This window comes from Numida meleagris, chromosome 7 (genome assembly GCF_002078875.1).
Source record: "Numida meleagris isolate 19003 breed g44 Domestic line chromosome 7, NumMel1.0, whole genome shotgun sequence".
Taxonomy (NCBI): Eukaryota; Metazoa; Chordata; class Aves; order Galliformes; family Numididae; genus Numida; species Numida meleagris.
This window is the reverse complement of record NC_034415.1, coordinates 4141348-4162428: the sequence shown is the minus strand read 5'-3', so window position 1 is coordinate 4162428 and position 21081 is coordinate 4141348. Positions and strand designations below refer to the sequence as shown.

Genomic DNA, 21081 nt, shown 5'->3' with positions numbered 1-21081 from the left:
CGCTGGGAGAGCGGGGCCTCCCCCGGTCCCGGTGTGCGCGGGGGATTCGGACCGGGCCGCCCTCCCGGGGCCGTACGCACCTACTCCCTCCGCCGACGTGGCGCCCGTTGCCATGGCGGCCCGCGCCCCCGCCCCCTTCCCCTCTGTCGCCGCTCTCATTGGCCCGGCTTCGGGGGGCTGCGCGTGGCCCCGGCTTCGATTGGCGGCGTTGCGAGGCGGGCGGGCCAGTGAGGACGCACGGGGCGGTTCCGCCTCCGCCTGCCATTGGCCGCGCGGCGGCGGAGGCTATAAAAGGGTGGCCAGCGGCGGCGGCGACGCGAGGAGGGATGGAGGCGGCGGGCGAGGAGGACGTGGCGGCGCTGCGGCGGCGGCTGGCGGCGGGCGGGCAGGGCCACGTGCTGCGCTTCTGGCCCGAGCTGGGCGCGGCGGAGCGCCGGGCGCTGGCGGCCGATCTGAGCGCCATGGACGTGGCCGAGATCAACCGCTTCTTCCGCCGGGCGCGGGGCGGCTGCGGCGGAACGGCGGCGGCGGCGGCGGCGGGGCCGGACGCGCGGCTGGAGCCGGTGCCGCGGGACGTGCTGGGCAGCGCCTCCCGCGACCGCCGCCTGCTGCCGGGCTGGGAGAGCCGCGGTAGGTGCGGGGCGCGGCGGGGCCCGACGGGGCGCGGGGCGAGGCCGGCGCGCGGAGCCCCACGCGTGTCCCGTCCCTCCCGTGCGCAGGGCTGGCGGAGATCGCGGCGGGGCGCGTGGGCGTGCTGCTGCTGGCCGGCGGGCAGGGCACCCGCCTGGGCGTCCCCTACCCCAAGGGCATGTGCGACGTGGGGCTGCCCTCCCGCAAGAGCCTCTTCCACCTGCAGGCCCAGCGCCTGCGGCGGCTGCAGCAGCTGGCGGAGGAGCGGCACGGCACCGCCTGCAGCATCCCCTGGTGAGCGGTCCGGGGCTGCCGTGGGGCGGTGCGGTCCTCCGCGGGTCGGCGTTGTCCTCTGTGGGTCAGCGCGTTCTTTGGGTTGGCGCTTCCCTGCTGGACGGGGCTCCGGCCCTCACGTTGCGGGTGATGCCCGCTGTTGGCAGGGCCTGGAGGTGGCCCCGGTGGGCTCTGTAAGTCCTTCATGGGGTGATGCGGATCACCGGGGTGGGGTGAAGATGCCAGATCCTGTGTCCTCCCACAGGTACATCATGACGAGCGGGAGGACCATGGAGTCCACCAAGGAGTTCTTCCAGAAGCACCGCTACTTTGGCCTGAAGAAGGAGAACGTCATCTTCTTCCAGCAGGGCATGCTGCCCGCCCTGGGCTTCGATGGGAAGATCCTGCTGGAGGAGAAGGGCAAGGTCGCCATGGCGCCAGGTCCGTGGCTGGCAGCAGGTGCAAGGGGCTCAGTGCTGCGCCCCAGCCTGTCCCCCGCTCCCCCAGCTGAGCTCCCCGCTGTCAGCCAGCCCGGCCCCTCCCGTGGGAGCAGGCGGCGGCTGGGCCGTGACGTGCGCGAGTGACACAGACTGGGAGGTGCCGGCTTGGCAGGAGGGCCGGGGTGGGGTACGGTGGGGCTGGGGAGCCTCCGAGCCCTCTTCCTGTCCGTGCTGAGGAGGAGGGCCCAGCGTGGCTGTGCCCAACGCTCCTTCCCCACCCCAGATGGCAATGGGGGTCTGTACCGGGCACTGGGGGTGCACGGCATCGTGGATGACATGGAGCGGAGAGGTGTGCAGAGCGTCCACGTCTACTGTGTGGACAACATCCTGGTGAAGGTGGCTGACCCCAGGTTCATCGGGTTCTGCCTGGAGAAGGGAGCGGACTGCGGAGCCAAGGTATGGTTCTCGGGCTGCCCCCGGCCTGGCTTCCCCAGCCCCATTCTAGCTGTGACATCCTGAACACACGTGGAATGGGTGCAGCTAACACTGAGCCCAGCTCCACGTGTCGCCTGCGGGTTGTTGCATACCCAAAGCCTTGCTTAAAGGCTGGATTAGCATTAAAAGGTGCTGAGAGTTTGTGTTTGCTTTGGGCTCGGCTCTGGCAAACAGGCAGTAGAGCTCCCTTGACCTTGGTGCTGTTGGAGCTGGGAAGGGAAACCGGTCCCTCCCTCTGGCTGGCAGGAGGAGAAAGTAAACCCGGACACCCTTCTCTGGGCAGGTGGTGGAGAAGACCAACCCCACAGAGCCAGTTGGTGTGGTGTGCCGCGTGGATGGTGTCTACCAGGTGGTGGAGTACAGTGAGATCTCCCTGGACACTGCGCAGAAGCGGGGCCCAGACGGACGGCTGCTTTTCAATGCCGGCAACATCGCCAACCACTACTTCACCACCCCCTTCCTGAAAGATGTCGTCAAGTATGGGCTCCGCTTCACATCCTAGTCCTGGTTCTCATTCTCCACATGAGATGAGCCGTGGCTGGTGCAGGGTAGCCGGCGTGGTGTCCCTGTGCCTGCCTTAGGCTCTCTCTCTTGGCCCCTCACAGCACCTACGAGCCGCAGCTGCAGCACCATGTTGCTGAGAAGAAGATCCCACATGTGGATATTGAGACGGGGCAGCTGATCCAGCCCGAGAAGCCCAACGGGATCAAGATGGAAAAGTTTGTCTTCGACATCTTCCAGTTCTCCAAGTATGGGCGTGTGTCTGTCCCTGGGCCACGGGTGGGGATGTGTCCCTGGGGACTGCCCCAAGAACAGACCCGACCCTCCCTGTCCCATTCCCCTCCCTAGGAAGTTTGTGGTGTATGAGGTGCTGCGTGAGGACGAGTTCTCTCCTCTGAAGAATGCAGACAGCCAGAACGGCAAGGACAACCCCACCACGGCACGGCACGCCCTGATGTCCCTGCACCACCGCTGGGTGCTCAACGCGGGGGGACACTTCGTGGACGAGAATGGCACACGCCTCCCTGCCATCCCCCGGTGAGCTGCTGCTTCCCTGGAAGGGCAGAGCCTCCTCCGTCCCCCTGGGCTGGCTGTAGGACATCGGGCAGCCCCCAGCCTTCCTGGTGCCGATTCTCCTGCACCCAGCACTGCCGCCAGCGGATCGCAGCATCCCTTGGCCAAGAGACATGCTGCTGCTGGTTGGAGATGGCACCGAGCAGAACGAGTTGGGGATGGCTTTCCCATCCTTCTTAACCCTTCTTTGTTCCCACGTAGTGTCACAAACGGAAGGTCAGATGCCGCCCCGGCCGATGTCAATGACAAGTAACTATACGTGCCACTGCGCTGCATGGTGGCAGGGCTGGGTGTAGGTACTAATGGGCTGCAGGCGGAGCGCTGCGGCGGCTGTGCGAGGTGACCGGGCACTAACAGGGGCTCGGGCGCATGCTGCCTGCAGGCATGTCTCGCTGTAGGAGAGTGGTGGCACTGCTCTTTCCTGGTGCTCCTTTCCGCAGAGGCTTTGGGAAAAGGTGAAGGGTTCTGTGCTGCTGCGGTGAGCTGGTCCCTGCCCTGTTGGTGGGGAGCAGCCCCAGGGCACAGGAGGTGGCTGCTGTCTCCCAGGGTCTGCCCAACACCCAGCAGGTCACTCACTGGAATGGGATGAAAGGCATTGCACGCCCTGAGCGGCCTTTGATGTAGCACATATGGGTTGTAGTGGGGGTGGGCAGCTGTGCTCGGGGACTCCAGCTGTTGGACTCAAGATCCAGGCTGACACCAGCCCCTGGCAAAAGGCACTTGAACATTTACAAGCATGGGAAGCGTAGAGAGGTGTTAAAGCGATTGCTGTAATAGCAGTGTGCTCAGCAGGCACGGGGATATCTGTGCTCCAGGCACTGGGCTTATCTCAGAAGGATGCACCGATGGGTTGGAGGGCACTCCTGCTGGTTGCCTTCCATCCCCTTCAGCAGACACTGCATTGTTGCCTTCTGATGGATGCACCCGGGTTCTTGGTGCCTAATTCAGGATTCTGGGTGTTGTCAGGTTTATAGATGTCATCTTGCAGTTAGAATGTGAGATAACAGTTGGATGTGGTGGCAGTTCCAAGTTTTTGTTCTTCAGTGCTGAATGGTTTTTACTGATGTTTAATGAGTGTCTTCAAAGCAACCAGGTCCTAAGGAGGACACAGGCGCCAGGACCCCAGGCACCACTGTGCTGTCACTGGCTGGGAAAGGGCACCCTGGGGGTGTCCTGCAGGGGCTGGTGGTGACAGTCCCCGTGGCATCAGGGTGTGGGAGGAAGAGGGAGCATCAGATGCAGCGGGGCTGAGGGCTGGGGGTGTGATGCTGCTGTAGTGCACACAGAGATCCTCCTTGAGGCTGTGCCTTGAGCTCTCTCCTCTTCCATCTGCTGCCTGTATCTAAACCACAGCTCGTGCCTGCCTTGGGAGCACGCAGGGCTTTGCTAACCGGGGAGCTGTGTGCCAGCAGCCTGCCAGCACCAGCCCCCGGCCCCCAGCTTCCTGCAGGGGGCTGATGCTGGTTTCACTCCGCAGTCTGAAGGACGCCAGTGACGTGCCCATCCAGTGTGAGATCTCTCCCCTTATCTCCTACGGCGGGGAGGTAAGCGTGGCTCTGCCGCGGGGCGGTGCCCGCCCTCCTCCCCCTGCCTTAACAGGCTGCTTTCTGCTCTGCTAGGGACTGGAGGAGCTGGTGAAGGAGCGGGAGTTCCGCGCACCTCTGGTCATCGACGAGGACGGGGCCCACGAGCTGGTGCACAACGGCATGTAGGCAGCGCTGGGACGTGGCCGTGCTCGGACACGGTGCGGCTGTGCCCGGCTCCGGCCTGTCGTCTGCTTCTATTTATGTTTTTATTTAAAAACCAAACACTTGGTGGATGCCCCTGCCGTGAAGCACAGCCACGGTGCTGCTCTTTGCACTGTGGGCCCGTATCTGTAAACCTGTACATACCTATGGTCAGTGCACCTGCAGAGGGGTTTTATGGTACAGGGCTGGGGTTAACCCTGGATTTTTATTTTTCTCGAAGCAATGTGGCTATTTTTTTAATAGGATCCTTGTTATTGCCCACCCCCTTTTTGCTCATACTTTGTACATGGCACAACTGGAATAGCCCCATTAAACCTCTGTGTCCCTCCTGGCTGCCACCTGGTGTTGTTGTGCGGTGGTGGCTGTGTGCCGCTGTCATCACAGCCCCTCCAGGCACCGGACTGGGGCGGCTGTGGGGGCAGTCTTGGGGATGCCCGTGTCCCGAGTGAGGGGTTTCAGCGTGCATGGGGGCACTGCAGGGAGCCGGGGGGCAGCTGGTGTTTGCCTTGGCTGCTGGGCTCTGTTTGCACACCAACACTTCTGCATCAGGTCCTGGGATGGAGCAGCACTGATCGCTGCCAAGTTATGTGAGTGCTGCCTCCGAGTAACAGGAGGTGTGGGGCGGCTGTGCCGGCGGGCACGTAGGGGCAGTGGGCACGGGGTGGCACTGCCCAAGGGGATTGTGACACTGGGGCTGGCCCTGGGGAACAAGGGGCCCCAGTACACTGTTGTGTCCTCACTCTATTGCACAAAACATGATTTAAACACAATATTATTATTATTTTCTCTGTGCTGTGTTGCGTTGTCAGCGGCCACGGTGCCAAGCGGCTGCCTGGAAATGATGTCACACCCCAACTTCAGCATGTAGCCTGCGGAGCCGCCAGCTCCTGCTGTGCCCTGTGTGGGGTATGGGGGCTCGGCCACGGGACCCCTGGGCCATTCGCTGCCCAGGGACCTGGTGTGGGGGGCACCCACATAGGGCTGGGGTGGGCTCCCGGGGAGCTGCTCCACCACCCACTTTGGGGAGCCCCACGGGCCCCCACAGAGCACAGGAGAGTCCCAGCAAGGCCCCACACGCATCCCACTGCTGTGAGATGAGCTCCAGAAAGGAGATTGCTGCCTATTGCTTTAAGCTCCCTCCCTGACCATGGGTATTTTCTTTATTTTTTCTCCCGCTCTATGAATGGGTTTTGCTGTAAATTATAGCTTTGCACACATTCCCTCGGGTCGAGGAAAATAACCTCCGCTGAAAAGCCAGCCCGGATTGGTGAGTGGCTCCCCCTCTCCGCTCCCTAATTGAAACCAAATGTGCGAGATGTAGGATTGTGGGATTTCTGGCCGGCTCCCAGGAATCTGCAGAATGCGAGCGCGCTCGCAGAGGCATCTTGCATCAGCCCGGGGAAGTTCGCTCCTCGCCTGGCTCCCGCCGCCCGGGCGAGGGGCGAGCAGCCTGCCTGCTGCCATCCCCATCCCGCTCTGGTGAGTCCCTTGGGGTGCATGGGAGGTTTCCAAACCCAGGCTGGGCGCTTCAGGGGGTGAGGGGTCTGTGCTGCTTGGACGCTGTGTGTTGGGGCTGGGTGCGGAGCGTGCGCCTGGCGGCGGTGCTGAATGGCCGTGGTGCCCTGCTGTCTCTGTGGTCCCCAGCCAGACACACGTGTCCCCATGCCTGTAGGAGACACAGGGACACCCCTTGGGTGCCCCCAAGCACCCTTTTCTCATCCCAGTGCTGAGAACCCACATGTGGCTCTCCGTGCCAGGGCTGTGTGGCTGTGCGCCGTGGCAGGGTGATGCCGTGTGCCGTGGTGGGGTGATACCGTGCGCCATGGTGAGGTGACGCCGCGTGGCTGTGCTCCATGGGACGGAACAGGAGGAGGGCTGCAGCTTTTGGCTGCTGGGGGCCCGTTTGGGGTGCAGCACAGCAGGGCCACGTCCCCACCCGCCGCCACGGGGCCATGCCTTTGGCGTCCCTCCGAGCAGCCATGGGGACACAGCTGATGCTCTCAGTGTGCCACTGGGATGTCCCCGCTGACCCTGTGGCTGGGGAGACATTGTGGACCCAGAAGATGGGGCTGCCTCCAGCCCAACCAAGGTCCAAAGAGGCGTTTTGGGGGAGGAAGGGAACTATACGTCCCGGCATGCTGCACTGTTGTGCAGAGGCTGTGCTGGTGGCGTGGCATGCTGGGGGCTGTAGCGTCAGCCCTGGACCCCCACCCAAACACCACCAGCCCTGATCTCGGCACATCCTGGCTGTGCTGGGGGAGTTGGAATCCAAGGCACAGCCTCGGTGCCCCCTTCCCCTGGATCTGTGCGCTCAGGATGCCCACAGGGTCGTCACCAAGCTTCATTTGCCTTCATTAACTTTTTTTCCTGCTCATTCTTCCTGCTAAATTCAGCAGAAGAAGGGAGGAAAAAAAAAAAAAAAAGGAAAAATAAATAAATAAAAAAGAAGCGGAAGAGGGAAGCTCAGAAGCAGCAGAAGGTGCCAGGGAGGAACTCCAAAAACGCCGTGCAGTAAAAATTTCCAACTGTCGGAAAACTTCAGCAAAGCTTTTTAGACGGACCGGTCGCTTTTGTCAGAGCGGTGGAACTAAACCCATTTCCAGCTGCTCTGCCAACGCTCGGTACCTCCGCCTGTGCCACCATCCTGCTGCTGCCCCTGGTGGGACCGCCAGCGCTCCCTGCATCCGCCCAAATATAAACCCGGCGCCTTCAGAGACAGCGGCATCTGGTCCCCTGATGCTCACAGGGTTTACTCAGCCTGAAAGAATAGTGGGAAAAATGTCTGCGGATGTCCCTTGGAATGCAGAAGGAAATTGAGATTTTAGCGTTGGAGGAGCTGGCCATCACCAGCGGGAGCCTTGTGCTCGCCCGGAGCTGTGTGGTTGAAGTTCCCAGCTGGCAGCTCAGTCTGCTCCCTGCATTTTCCGAGCCGTCAGCAGGAAAAAGGGCAACAACATATGTGCTTTTCCAAAAAGGAGAGAAGAAAAGGGAAAGAAAGGATCGCTGTAAGTCAGGGGGTGTGTTTGCGCTGCTGTGGAACTTGCCCTTTGCACGTGGGCTGTGCTCGCTGCATCCTCCCTCCGCTCCAGCAGCACCAAGCTCGGCTCTGCCATGAGAACCATCTCAATAAATACCCTATAAATCTCAGGCAATTATCTGTTATTGCCAGAAGGCAAGGAAACTGTGTTCTGCAACGTGATACTACTACCATACAAGATGAGGTTGTGCAATGCCTTGCTTTCATGGCCATCCCTGGCGCTTCTGCCCTTCGGTTCAGGATGGTGCTAGTCCCGAGCCGGGTCGCTGGAGGCTTCATGTGGCTCTCGTGGCCATATTGGCATTGGGGTTATGGCATTGGAGTGCCTCTGAGTGCAGGGGATGCTCGGCCCATCCCAGCAGCAGTGCTGTGACCCTCTGGCCGTGTCTCCGCAGGATTCCCAACATGCCGGCCTTGCCTAGAGCTGCTCTGCTGCTGCTGCTACTGCTGCTGTGCATCCTGCTGGCAGCCAGAGCCCAGGTGAACCCTGGTAAGTGGGAGCTGGGCAGCAGCCAGGGGCTATGGGGCCAGGGCACAGCCCCTGGTTGGGACATGGGTATACCTGGCCTCATCCAGCCAGGCTGGCTGCCCCCTCAGCCAGGTTTGCAGCCTGGGAATTCGATGAGCTGCCCAACAGTGAGTGCCAAGCCGTGCAAGAAGGCACATGGCAGTCTGCACCCAACCCTCCACGCAAGACCGCAATCTGCTCCACTGGGGCTTGGCATTGCCCAGCCCCACACTACTCCGTGCACTCTGGTTGCAGGGGGAGCGCTGCGGGCTGGAGCTGGCAGTGAGATGGTAAACAGGGCCAGACAAGTGGCCTTTCAGCAGTGCTCCTGGCAGCCAGGTGCGAAATAACAACCCTTGGGGAGTGGCGTGCATGTAGTGCTGCACAGGGGATGCAGCCCACCCGCTCGTCCCGGTACTTTTCCACTCCCCGTGGGGCAGGCGGGAGGGCAAGCACCTGGCTTTATACCCATGAGTAGGCATGGCCAAGAGCAGGGGGATTTAGGGTGAGTAGAGCCTGGATGGAGCCCTCTCCCACCACTGCTGACATGGTTTTTGGCAGCGGTATGCCGGTACCCCCTTGGGATGTCAGGTGGTCACATCCCCGATGAGGACATCTCAGCCTCCAGCCAGTGGTCCGAGTCCACGGCCGCCAAGTATGGACGGTGAGTGTGGGCACGGGCAGGGGGGGTTGAGAAAGGGCAGAATCAGCTGGGGCATGAGGTTGGCTCTGGCCACCCCTGAGCTCTCCCCATGCCACCCCAGGCTGGACTCGGAGGAGGGCGATGGTGCCTGGTGTCCCGAGATCCCAGTGGAACCTGACGACCTGAAGGAGTTCTTGCAGATCGACCTGCGTGCCCTGCACTTCATCACACTGGTGGGCACCCAGGGCCGTCACGCCGGGGGGCACGGCAACGAGTTTGCCCCCATGTACAAGATCAACTACAGCCGGGATGGCACCCGCTGGATCTCCTGGCGGAACCGGCACGGGAAGCAGGTGAGGAGGCTGCGGGGCACAGCCTGCCCCAAACCGCAGCACCCCGCCGTGCCCACTGGCTTCTGTCCCCTAGGTCCTGGATGGAAACTCCAACCCTTATGACATCGTCCTCAAGGACCTGGAGCCACCACTCATTGCACGCTTCGTCCGCTTCATCCCCGTCACCGACCACTCCATGAACGTGTGCCTGCGCGTGGAGCTGTACGGCTGCGCCTGGCTTGGTGGGTGCCTGTCTGTCTGTCTGTATGGCCACCCCACTGGGGCTGGGCTCATCCTCCCTTCCCTGCAGATGGGCTGGTGTCCTACAGTGCGCCGGCCGGGCAGCAGCTCGTCCTCCCCAGCGGCACCGTCATCTACCTGAACGACTCTGTGTATGATGGGGCCTTCGGGTACAGGTGAGGACCAGGGTCTTGGGCAGCAATCAGGGGGTCTCATGGTGGGGGTAAAGATACAGCTCACAGAGTGCCCCTGTCCCCATGCCAGCATGACAGAAGGCCTGGGCCAGCTGACGGATGGTGTGTCAGGGCTGGATGACTTCACACAGACCCATGAGTACCACGTCTGGCCGGGCTATGACTACGTGGGCTGGCGCAATGAGAGCACTGCCGGCGGCTATGTGGAGATCACCTTCGAGTTTGACCGCATCAGGAATTTCACCACCATGAAGGTCTGTGTGCCCCGCGCTCCCCATCCCCGTCCCCTCGGTGTGCCACGCTGATGGGTTGCCCCACAGGTGCACTGCAACAACATGTTCGCCAAAGGGGTGAAGATCTTCAAGGAGGTGCAGTGCTATTTCCGCTCTGATGCCAGTGAGTGGGAGCCCAACGCCATCTCCTCGGTGCTAGTGCTGGACGACGTTAACCCCAGCGCCCGCTTCGTCACTGTGCCCCTGCTGCACCGCATGGCCAGTGCCATCAAGTGCCAGTACTACTTCGCCGACACCTGGATGATGTTCAGCGAGATCACCTTCCAGTCAGGTACTGCTGCCCCACAGAGTGCTCAGCCCCAGGGCCCTCCTGTGTGAGGACCTGCGGGGAAAGCAGGGCTGTAGAGTGCTTGTGTCCCTGTTCTTAGAATCCTAGAATAGAATCATAACGTAATTAAGGTTGGAAAAGACCTCTAAGATCATCTAGTCCAACCACCAACACAACCCCACAATGCCAACTAAACCATGTACTTCAGGGCCACATCTCCACAGTTCTTGAGCACCTCCAGGGATGTTGACTCCATCACCCCCCTGGGCAGCCTGTGCCAGTGCCTCACCACTCCTTCAGAGAAAATTTTTTTCCTAATATCCAACATGACCTTGACAGTCTCCTTTTTTCCCTTGCCAGATGCAGCCATGTACAACAACTCAGCAGTTCCCCCGGAGATGCCCATGGCCCCCACCACATATGGTAAGGCAGAAAAAATCACCTTGCACAAAACCTGGTGGAGGCTGGGGTCACCTTCTCTTGGGAAGATGCATGGAGGCTCCAAAAGGGGAAGATCTGCCTCATTCGATGGAGAAAAGGGAGCAAGGTTTGTCTCCTCACCATAGTGTGACCAGTGTGTGTTGTTCCCTCCTGCCAGACCCCACGCTTAAGGTGGATGACAGCAACACACGCATCCTGATCGGGTGCCTGGTGGCAATCATATTCATCCTGGTGGCCATCATAGTCATCATTCTGTGGCGGCAGTTCTGGCAGAAGATGCTGGAAAAGGTGGGTGTGCACAGGACGGCTGCGGGGCCTCTCTGCAGCCCCCAGCTAACTGAGGGTTCAGTGGTGACCATTCCAAATGCTTCTCCATAGGGCCAGATGACAGAGGGAGACAGGCTGGGGGACAAGCGGGGGTATGCAAAGACATGTGCCCTCCCCAGTGCCACCACTCTGGGACAGGGCACCAGAGAGGGGCTCTGAGTGTATCAGGGCACCAGAGAGGGGCTCTGAGCCCCTGAGGGGGGGCCATGGTGATGTGATCCGTTGCTGTTACAGAATGTACTGAGCCCAGAGGGCCCTGGTGGGTCCTATCCCAGCTCTCTCCTCCCTCACCCCCTCCCGCAGGCATCACGTAGGATGCTGGATGACGAGATGACTGTCAGCCTCTCCCTGCCTAGTGAATCCAGCATGTTCAACCACAATCGCTCCTCCTCCTCCAGCGAGCACGAGTCCAGTTCCACCTACGACCGCATATTTCCCTTGGGTCCGGACTACCAGGAGCCCTCACGCCTGATCCGCAAGCTGCCTGAGTTCACGGCAGGCGAGGAGGACACGGGTAAGGAATGGGAGATCCTCCTGGAGTCACTGAGGTGCTGCAGTGCGTAGGGCATAGTGCTGGGTGGAAGCTGCCCCATGCCCCGTGGGCAGCACACCCAAGGCAGGACCGTCCCCACTGTCTCCCCAGGCTGCAGTGGCCTCGTGAAGCCATCCCCAGCCAGCGGCCCCGAGGGTGTCCCGCACTACGCCGAGGCTGAGATTGTGAACCTGCAGGGTGTCACAGGTGGCAACACCTACTCGGTGCCGGCCCTCACCATGGACCTGCTGTCTGGCAAGGACGTGGCTGTTGAGGAGTTCCCCAGGAAGCTGCTGACCTTCAAGGAGAAGCTAGGAGAGGGCCAGTTTGGGGAGGTGAGCTGGAGCTGGCAGGCACAAAGCCTCCGTGGGCTCCGTTTGGAGGAGCTGGTGCTTGTGGTGACCAAAGGAGACCACTGCTGGAGGTGATGCCTGTCCGTGGCCTCCCTCCAGGTTCATCTCTGTGAGGTGGAGGGGATGGAGAAGTTCGCGGACAAGGACTTCACCCTGGAGGGCTTGGACGCCAGCCCTGACTGCCCTGTTCTAGTGGCTGTGAAGATGCTGCGGGCTGATGCCAACAAGAATGCCAGGTACTGCCCTCGTAGCACAGCCCCTGGTGGGACAGCTGTATCCTCTGGACAGCGTCCCCAGCTTCCAGCACACTTGGGCACCATGGGTCCCTCCCATCCCCTGCCCACAGAGCCCATCCCATGCTGCCCCCAGGCCCAGGGGAGGGTCCCCTGCCACATCCTATGGGTACTGGGCACTTCACTGTGCCAGGGTGTTTGTCCGATCCCTGTGGTTTCTGTTCTGGAAAGGAATGATTTCCTGAAGGAAATCAAGATCATGTCACGGCTCAAGGACCCCAACATCATCCGGCTGCTGGCAGTGTGCATCACGGATGACCCACTGTGCATGATCACTGAGTACATGGAGAACGGTGACCTCAACCAGTTCCTGTCCCGCCACGAGGCACAGAGCCCGCCTGACGCCCAGGTGCCCACCATCAGGTAGTTCTGTGGGTGGGGGCACAGGGATGGCGGGTGACCTGGTGTTGCCCAGCCCCTCAGTCCTGCTCGGTGTCCCCAGCTACAGCGACCTGCGCTTCATGGCCACCCAGATCGCGTCCGGCATGAAGTACCTGTCCTCCCTCAACTTCGTACACCGTGACCTGGCCACGCGCAACTGCCTGGTGGGCAAGCGGTACACCATCAAGATCGCCGACTTCGGCATGAGCCGGAACCTCTACAGCGGAGACTACTACCGCATCCAGGGCCGCGCCGTGCTGCCCATCCGCTGGATGTCCTGGGAGAGCATACTGCTGGTATGGCCAAGTGTCATGGGTCAGCTGGTGGCATCTGGTTCATGCCCTGTGCCTGACGGGTGGCCTTGGGAAGCACAAGGGGAAATGGATCCCTTTGGGAGATGGGATGGGAGCACTGCAGTCATGCTCTGTCCCCATGCTGGGCACAGAGCTGGGAGGTTCAGGAGGCGTTGAGCTCCAGGTATGAGGAGCCATGGGGCTGTAGGGTGTTGCTCGTCCCAACCCCACTCTGCTTGCCCCGGCCAGGGAAAGTTCACCACAGCCAGCGATGTGTGGGCGTTCGGCGTGACATTGTGGGAGACCTTCACACTGTGCCGGGAGCAGCCCTACTCACAGCTGTCCGATGAGCAGGTCATCGAGAACACCGGAGAGTTCTTCCGGGACCAGGGCCGGCAGGTAGGAATGGGATGGGCAGCGCTGGGTTGCGGCTGCAGACCTGGGGAGAATTGTAGGACCATAGAGTCATGAAGGTTGGAAAAGACCACTAAGCTCATCTTGTCTGACCATTGGGTCCTGGGGGCTCTTTGGCATGAGCGCCAAGTCCTGGTGCATGGGGGCTCCCTAGGGCCAGTACGGTGAAGCACTGGCACAGGCTGCCCAGAGAAGTGGTCAGGCCCCGTCCCTGCAGACAGCCAAGGTCAGGCTGGATGGGCTCTGAGCTTCTGATGGGGCTGTGGGTGTCCCTGCTCAGTGCAGGGGGGTGGAACTGGATGGCGTTTTAGGGTCCCTTCTAACTCGAACGATTCTACAATTTTATGATTTTTCTGCTGTCCTTTGGTTGTACATGGTGGTAACTCTCTCTCTTTGCCTTTTTTTTTTTGAAGACGTACCTTCCCAAGCCTGCACTGTGCCCTGACTCTGTCTATAAGCTAATGCTGAGCTGCTGGAGACGGGACACTAAAGACCGTCCCTCCTTCCAGGACCTGCACCGCCAGCTGCAAGAGGCGGCCACCGAGGAGTGACTCTGCTCAGCAGGCACCCATGTCCCAGGAGGAGAGCCCCAGTGCGGCGGGGGGAGCGCAGGGCAGCACGGACCAGGGGCTCTGAGCTGGGAGCGCTGAGGGCAGGACGGAGGTTATTTATTGGAGACAGTGACTTTGTGGGGACAGGACCACGTGCCTTAAGGGAACCCATCTGGTTCCACACCGAGCACCGTCAGTCCCCACACGTGGACAGGAGGAACTGTGGATTTCAGGGTGCATGGACCCCTCTGAGTTTTTTTTACACCGTTCCTTCATTGCGGCACCATTCGCAGTACCCTATTGCTGAGGCATGTATATATTCAGTAGATGCACCTGTATATACGGGAGAACCCCCTGAAGAGATGCTCGGTGTTGTGGTTTCCTTGGGGCTCCCGGGTGACACGTGGCGACGGCGTTCCAAAGAGCGGGGCTTCCGATGGGCGGAGCGAGAGGGCGGGGGTGGGCGGGGCCAAACAGGTCACGCCCACAACAACTATCTCGCCCCGCCCCGCCTCTCGCCCCACCATCACGCCACCGGCAGTGTGGCCACGCCCCCTCAGCCTGCACCGATTGGCCGAAGGGGGAGGCGGGGCGATGACGTAGGCAGGCGGAGAGGGCGGGTAGCGGATATAGGGCGGCGGCGACGGGTAGCCCGGGAGCGCGATCGGGAGCGAGATGGAGCGCGTGGTGCTGGTAACGGGAGCCAGCGGGTGAGCGCGTCGGGCTGGGCTGGGGGTCCGGGCTCCGGGGTGGGTGTCGGCCGCGCGTGACACTGGTCACCGTACCGTTGCAGCGGCGTGGGGCTGGCGCTGTGCCGGCGGCTGCTGCAGGAGGATGGACGCATCCACTTGTGCCTCGCCTGCCGGAACGCTCAGAAAGCCGAGGCCACGCGGGACCTGGTGCTGCAGGAGCACCCCGCCGCGCAGGTCTCCACCGTGGAGGTGGACCTGGGCAACCTGGCCTCCGTGCTGCGTGCCGCACAGGAGCTGCGCTGCAGGTGAGTGGGTGCCCCCCGCTATCCCCGTCTGACCCCACCGTGTTCCCCTGTGCTCCTCACCCTGCCGTCTCGCTCTCCCTGCAGGTTCCAGCGCCTGGACTTTGTCTACCTCAATGCCGGCATCATGCCCAACCCGCATGTCAACTTCAAGGCCCTTTGGAAGGGGCTCCTGACCGGGTAGGGATGTGGGTGTTACCGTGGGGCAGCCTTGACTCAAAGGGCTGGTGACCAAGAGTCCAGACTGAAGGACCCTAACTCAGCTTAGAATCACAGCACAGCTCGACTTAGAAGGGATCTCAAAGCCCCCCACCAGGTTAGGCTGCCCAGGATCCCATGCAGCCTGGCCTTGAACACCTCCACGGATGGGGCATCCCCAGTTTCTCTGGGCAGCCTGTGCCAGGGCCTTGCCACCATAGAGAAGATTCTTATGTTCAACTGAAATCCACACTTGTTTGGTTTAAAACCTTTGCCCTGGAGCACCAGGAGGTGTGGCTGTGCTTGGGGCACCCTGCATGCAGTCTGAGCCCCGCTGTGGGGCCAGCTTTGGACTGGAGCAGAGGTTGGTGCTCAGCCCGAGCCTGGGGAGGGCTGAGGAAATACTTGTGTGTTCTTGGGAGGTCAAGTGTGCTCTCGCTGGGTCTTGTCTCTGTATTTTTTGGTTTCCCAGCTGTAGGTCACATTGTTTTGCAAAGCTGTGGTAGTAGGCTGTTAATGGGAGAGCTGAGCTGAGGATCGGAATTATGGGATGGATTCTGATACAGCTGGGTGCTGAATGTAGACACTAGGCTGCTTTCTTTATCTGCTCCTAGGTCTTTGTTCCATGTCTGAGCTTGGTTTTCATATCTGAATGCTTTCTATTTCCCACCCTTGGCTTCCAGGAAGCTACTCCACATGCTGACCACTGCAGAAGGCGTCATGACGCAGACAGACAGACTGAACGGGGACGGGCTGCAGGAGGTGTTCACCACCAACCTCTTTGGGCACTTCATCCTGGTGAGGCTGTGCGAGGGTTGGGCTCTAGGACTGTGTAACATGTCCCAGTGGGTGCTGATATGGGTTCTGCCTTACAGGTTCTGATCCTGGTCCAAGCTCAGGCCTGACAGATAAAGAATGTTAGGAGAAATTTCTCCTGCCATGTTGAAATAGCTCTAAGTGGTCACAGAGTTGTTATTGTAAGGATTAATGTGGTCTGAAGCTTACTGTAGTCAGTGGGTAGAGGTAAACCAGGCACAGCTCTTTTCTTCTCCAAGGAGGCTACCAGGACTTGGCTCTGTGGAGTTCTGGGGTGCTCCTTTGAGCAGTGCAGAAGACTGCCACTGCTTGTACAGCTTCCTGGGGAAACCTGGGCTGAAGCTGCACCTGAGCTGTGGCTGCTTTTTCAGCACTACCTGCACAGCCTGTTGTGGCTCATGTGTGGCCCATCTATGAGGGTTGGCCATAACTAGGAAAGCTGAGCTTGCAGCTTTTTGGGGTGGTAAAACTATGTCATAAAGCTTTACAATTGTGGTGACAATTCTTTTGCAGATTCGTCAGCTTGAGTCTCTGCTCTGTGGTAATGAAAAGCCATCACGACTCATCTGGACCTCTTCCAGCAATGCGAGGGAATCTGCCTTCAGCCTCGCTGACTATCAGCATGCCAAGGGGCAGGAATCATACAGTTCCTCCAAATATGCCACTGACCTGACAAGTGTGGTTTTGAACAGGAAATTTAATAAGCAGGTGATGATAGCATTTGTGTGTCTGAAGGACTTGATGAGCACCTACAATTTGTAATTATTGTTACATTATTGTTGCCTTGATGCATTAGTTCACAGCAACCAGATATGTGCCTCAATGCATGCGTAGGAACTAGCTGTGGCCGTGGCTGCACTGGTGAGGCACGCAGGCTGCCAGCTACAGGTCTTCCTGCTTGCGCCGTCCACCGCAGAGTATTTCTGAAAGCAGAAGTTTTTAGGAGAGGTTCCTACCTTGCAAGCTTTAGTTTTCTATTTAAACCAAAGAACTGGCCTTAAAGAGCAAAGGGCTGCAGTGCTGGCCACTCTTCTCAGGTGCACATGCCCATCGGTGCACTTGGGGCACAGGCTCTGCTGTCTGTCCTGTCGTCTCTGTGCCGGTATCCAGAGGGAAGGGGTAGGAGCCTTTCTTTACTACTGTGTAGTTACAAACTGACTCAGTTTCTTCTTTGCAGGGTCTGTATTCCAGTGTTGTTTGTCCCGGCCTCGTTATGTCCAACATGACCTACAGAATTTTGCCAGTATTTCTGTGGATGCTGCTGATGCCCATCATGTTTTTGGTAAGGGACTCTTAGCTGGTTTGAGGGAGCTCTTTGGAGCAGCCTGCTTCTGGCTTCTCACTACTATTATGGCTCTGTAGCTCTTCTGTTGAATTGGGCAGGCTTGCTTTGTGTGAGCAGCTTGCTGACTTCTTTGAGGGGCTGGTGGTTCCTCAAAGCAACCCTCTGGCCTTCTGGAGCAGCAGGCTTACTGGGAGGAGAGCGGTGGCAGTCTCCTTCTCTAGAAGCTTCTTGAAGCATGGGGCACAGAGGGGAGAGCTAATTACACCCCCTTAACCTACACCAGGTAGGTGCTGCTGCTCTTGCTATCTGCTCTGACGCAGCCTGTTATCTGGAGTGGCTTTCAGGACTTACTCTGGGTGTCTGCTTCTTGTGGACTGTTCTTCCAGTGAACGTGCAAAGGACAGCTTGGAGAATGGAAGGGAAAGGCTTTGCTGCATCTGCTTGGCACTGGGAAGAGGGCACTGCTGGTATCTTTATTCTGCTGTAGGTTCTTTGTTGGAAGGAGAAACAGAAGGTGTAGCCAGGCCTTGCAGACCTGCCATTGGGTACTGTGAGTCCTGGTTTTCGCAGCAGAGATCCTCCAAGCAGCTCTGCTGCTGGGAAGTACTGCACACAGCTCAACCTTTCAGCAGCATCAGCAAGACTCCCCATGCCAGCCTGTTGCGGGCTTGCAAAATAACATGCCTTTCAGTGGTAGTGAGTTCTTGACAAAGCTTTTTCCCTTGTTCCTTGCCATGCTTTTTATTTTTTTGCAACAGACTTTGACTTTCTTAAAGGTATAGAAAATGCCTAGTTGTTTGCTCTCTGTCCCTGATCCTGCTTCCCAAAAGCTGTCTTTTCCTTTCTTCCTATGGCTTCAGCTTTCCAGGCTCAGTGCAGTTCTGGCTCTGCTGCAGGCTGCCTGCCCCAGCTGCCCGAGCAGGCAGTGGCTGATCCTGGCAGATCACCTTTCTCCTGTCAGTGGAGAAGGCAGTGCCTTCTCACTTGTCCTCAGCACTGGTGGTGTTGCAGACCCGCTTGGTCTCCAGCCATATCACCACCACACAGGGCAGGAGGCAAAGTGTCTGTGGGCCACATGCTTGCCTTGTTGCCTGCCTCCTTCTGCCTATGGAGTGAGGCTTGCTGGTCTGATGGGTGGCCCAGGGAACCAAGCCTGTGGGGACACAGGGTGCTTCAGTTGTAGGCGTGCAGCATTGCCTGTAGGCAGCTTTGAAAGCATTTCCTCCCCTGGTAGATCTTCTGTTGTTGGGCTTGTCAAAGAAACCATGGGTCAAAATACTGATTCCTTCTTGTATTTTTTTTTTTTCCCCATTAGATACGTTTCTTTGCTAAGACTTACACTCTGACACCGTATAATGGCGCAGAAGCTCATGTAAGTGGTTCACTATTTAGTTTAACAGCCCTTTCTCTTGGGTAGCCTTTCCCACCACCTGCAGGCTTTAACCAAAAGCCCCTCTACAGGGATGGGGTATGCGTGCTGGATTTCTCCTCTGAATCCCTTACAGCAGGAAGTGCTGAGAGACCAGCAGTGACCAGGGCTGATCCCACAGGTCCCTTTTTCAGGTGCCCAGAGAAGTGGGGAGTTTAGGCAAACCTCTGCCCTTTCTTCATGTAATGGGGAGGGTGTTGCTCTGCCTGCTTGCTGTCAAACCATAGGCATATAGCCAGAGGGTAATGCAGGCGGGGTAGGTTAAAGCCAAAGGCAGCCAGTTTGGAATTTCTTCTTCAGGTATCTAGTCTGCCCATGCTTAATGAAAGCATCCATGATGTTGTCACTGATGTCAGCCAGCAGCTGGGTCCCTACCTGTGGGTTTGGTTGGGACTGCCTGTGTGACTGTGCTGTTCTTCCTAGGTGTGGCTGTTCAAGCAGAAGCCAGAATACCTGGATCCACTTGTCAAGTACCACAGCTGTACCTCTGGACTGGGAAAGAGCTATGTGGAGCCCAGAAAGGTGAACGGAGCAGCAGCCTCCTGCAGTGGGGGCTTGGCTTGGCTGGGGTCCTGCTGTGTGCTGCCTGGCACAGAGCAGAAGGGTTGGTGGTGGAGGTCCTGTGGCTGGAGAGGAAACTAGCTGTGTGCTGAGCAGCAGAGAGGGGTGTGGGGCTATCTATGAGCTTTTCGTGGAGAAACACATCTGCCATCCCTATGCTGGAGTCTGGAAGCTCTTAGGACTGGCCAGGAAGGTTTGTGGTGGAGGATGTGGAGCTCAGCATGCTGCAGTGCTCAGTCAGACTGTTCTGTCTGTTCCGTAATTGTGCAGTCCCTCTGTTGGGTGGGGGGGATGGGAACAAAGGCAACACTAAGTACTTCTGCTGTCAGCCAATGTCCAGGTGGTAGCAGGGGAGTGTGGGAGCTGGAGGTACTTCTGGTCTCTGACAGTGTCAGTGATCTGAGACTGCTGCACCACAGGCTCTGTCTGTGACCCGGTATTTTAGCAGTGAAGATCTTGCTCAGAACAGGATCAGCGTGTTAAGATGCTTCCCCAGAATATGCACTGGGCTGTGCCCTGGAGATGGATGCCTTTGGGTACCCCTCTAGAGAAACCAGAGCTGTGCTCAGCACCTGTATGGGCACCACCAGTGACATGTCTCAGTACCCTTCTTATTCTTTTCCAGCTTGATGTGGATGAAGAAACCGCTGAGAAATTTTACCAGAAGCTGTTAGAACTGGAGGAGCAGACTCTGGAGAAATATGGCGATCTCCTAGATTAAATAAAACTCATTCTCAGTGAGTTAAGTCTTCTGTCAGTAACATGGGCTTCCTTCATTCTGGTGCTACTAGAGGTGCCTGCTGTTCTGTGGGCACATGGCTTCAGCACTGATCTTCCTTCTCTACAGAAGGTGAATAGTTCCTGAAAATGAAAATGTGAAAAATGAAGAAAAATACTTAGTCTTTCTGGTATGGGATTTCTCTGGCATAAAACTGGAGACCTAGTGTAGGTGGAAGCTGCCCTAATGCAGCTGTGAGGCGTTGTTCATGACTGAACTGTGTACAGCTCAAGAGGAGCCTCAGAACATGGTTTGAATCTGGCTTGGTGTGGGAAAGGCAACAGCCTGGGGTGCTGCTGTGAGTTGTGGCTCCACCAGTCCTTCGAGATGGTTTGAACTCATGACCTGTGGCTAATCCTGACATACTTTGAAGGCCCAACTTCAGCTGAGCTGCTTCTGTTTGCACCCCAAAGCTGGGGCCGGCCTTCCGATGGGCTTGGCAAGATGGAGTTTTGCTGAAGGTCAGGCCACGCACGGCCCTGAAGCAGAGCTCCTGAAAAAGCAGGGTTGGTCCTGAAATGGAATTGCACGCCTTGCCTCAGCTGTGAGGACATAGGCTTTTCGAATATCTGGAAAACATGAATCCCTTGGATCTGGGGCCCTGTGTTCTAGCCATGACTGACTGGGAAGGCTGAAGCTGTTGAGGTTAGCTGGGTTTCAGGGTCTGACTACTCTGTCTGTTGCAAGAATGAGATTACCCTGTTGTTTTTATCTATTTAACTGTCCTTTTATATTTAATAAGTATTCTTTCTGTTACCTATCTTGTGAGTACCTGGTGTACTTCCAATGTTGCAACAAATAAATGATTAGCACTGACCTGTCCTTGCTATGATGGAGTTTTTGCTGTGATACCTGGGTGCTGCTGGCTGGGAGGGAAGGCAAACCTGTGTGTAGTAGGGAAGTGAGGGGTCTGGTCCTCCCCTCCCCAGGGGAGCTGTGAACAAACTGCTCATGTGCCTCCTAATTAATGCCAGGCATTAGTAACTTCTGAGGACTTCTGTGTGGTTTTGTGTGTTGAACACTTGTGTCTGAGAGAATTTCCCCACTTCAAGTGCTTGAGAGCAGTGGATGTCTCCAGCACTTATTCACCCACTTTGTCACAAAACTAGTGATTAATTACTGTGCTACTGGGAACACCTGCTGTGCCCAGGCACTGCCCTGGGGCAGGTGGGAGCTGTCAGGAAGGCTCAGCATGCACAGCCTCTGACTTCTGTGAAGTAGATAGAGGGTGTGTTTAGGTGGGCCTCCGTTTAAGTGCAG

At 58.4% G+C, this 21081-nt stretch overlaps 3 protein-coding genes across 4 annotated transcripts; all 3 read left to right on the top strand.

Annotated features, from left to right (window-relative positions):
- On the top strand, positions 312-5441 carry UAP1 (UDP-N-acetylglucosamine pyrophosphorylase 1). Of its 2 annotated transcripts, XM_021404320.1 has the most exons (10): positions 312-630; positions 720-924; positions 1169-1344; positions 1627-1799; positions 2122-2315; positions 2444-2587; positions 2688-2876; positions 3114-3161; positions 4390-4456; positions 4532-5441. In XM_021404320.1, exons 1-10 carry the CDS (start codon positions 327-329, stop codon positions 4622-4624), a joined length of 1593 nt encoding a protein of 530 aa, XP_021259995.1. In that variant the 5' UTR covers positions 312-326; the 3' UTR covers positions 4625-5441. The 2 variants fall into 2 exon arrangements, with proteins under 2 accessions (XP_021259995.1, XP_021259996.1); XM_021404321.1 differs by lacking the exon at positions 3114-3161.
- Positions 6157-14123, top strand: DDR2 (discoidin domain receptor tyrosine kinase 2). The gene is made up of 16 exons (XM_021404319.1): positions 6157-8187; positions 8767-8869; positions 8970-9201; positions 9275-9422; positions 9491-9596; positions 9685-9868; positions 9935-10178; positions 10536-10598; positions 10774-10904; positions 11247-11457; positions 11587-11810; positions 11928-12064; positions 12293-12484; positions 12564-12798; positions 13045-13194; positions 13623-14123. The coding sequence occupies exons 1-16, from the start codon at positions 7890-7892 to the stop codon at positions 13758-13760; spliced, it is 2796 nt and encodes a 931-aa protein (XP_021259994.1). The 5' UTR covers positions 6157-7889; the 3' UTR covers positions 13761-14123.
- HSD17B7 (hydroxysteroid 17-beta dehydrogenase 7) lies at positions 14436-20643 on the top strand. Its single transcript, XM_021404324.1, has 9 exons — positions 14436-14470; positions 14554-14757; positions 14842-14934; positions 15636-15750; positions 16282-16476; positions 16946-17050; positions 18369-18425; positions 18906-19004; positions 19669-20643. The coding sequence occupies exons 1-9, from the start codon at positions 14436-14438 to the stop codon at positions 19762-19764; spliced, it is 999 nt and encodes a 332-aa protein (XP_021259999.1). The 3' UTR covers positions 19765-20643.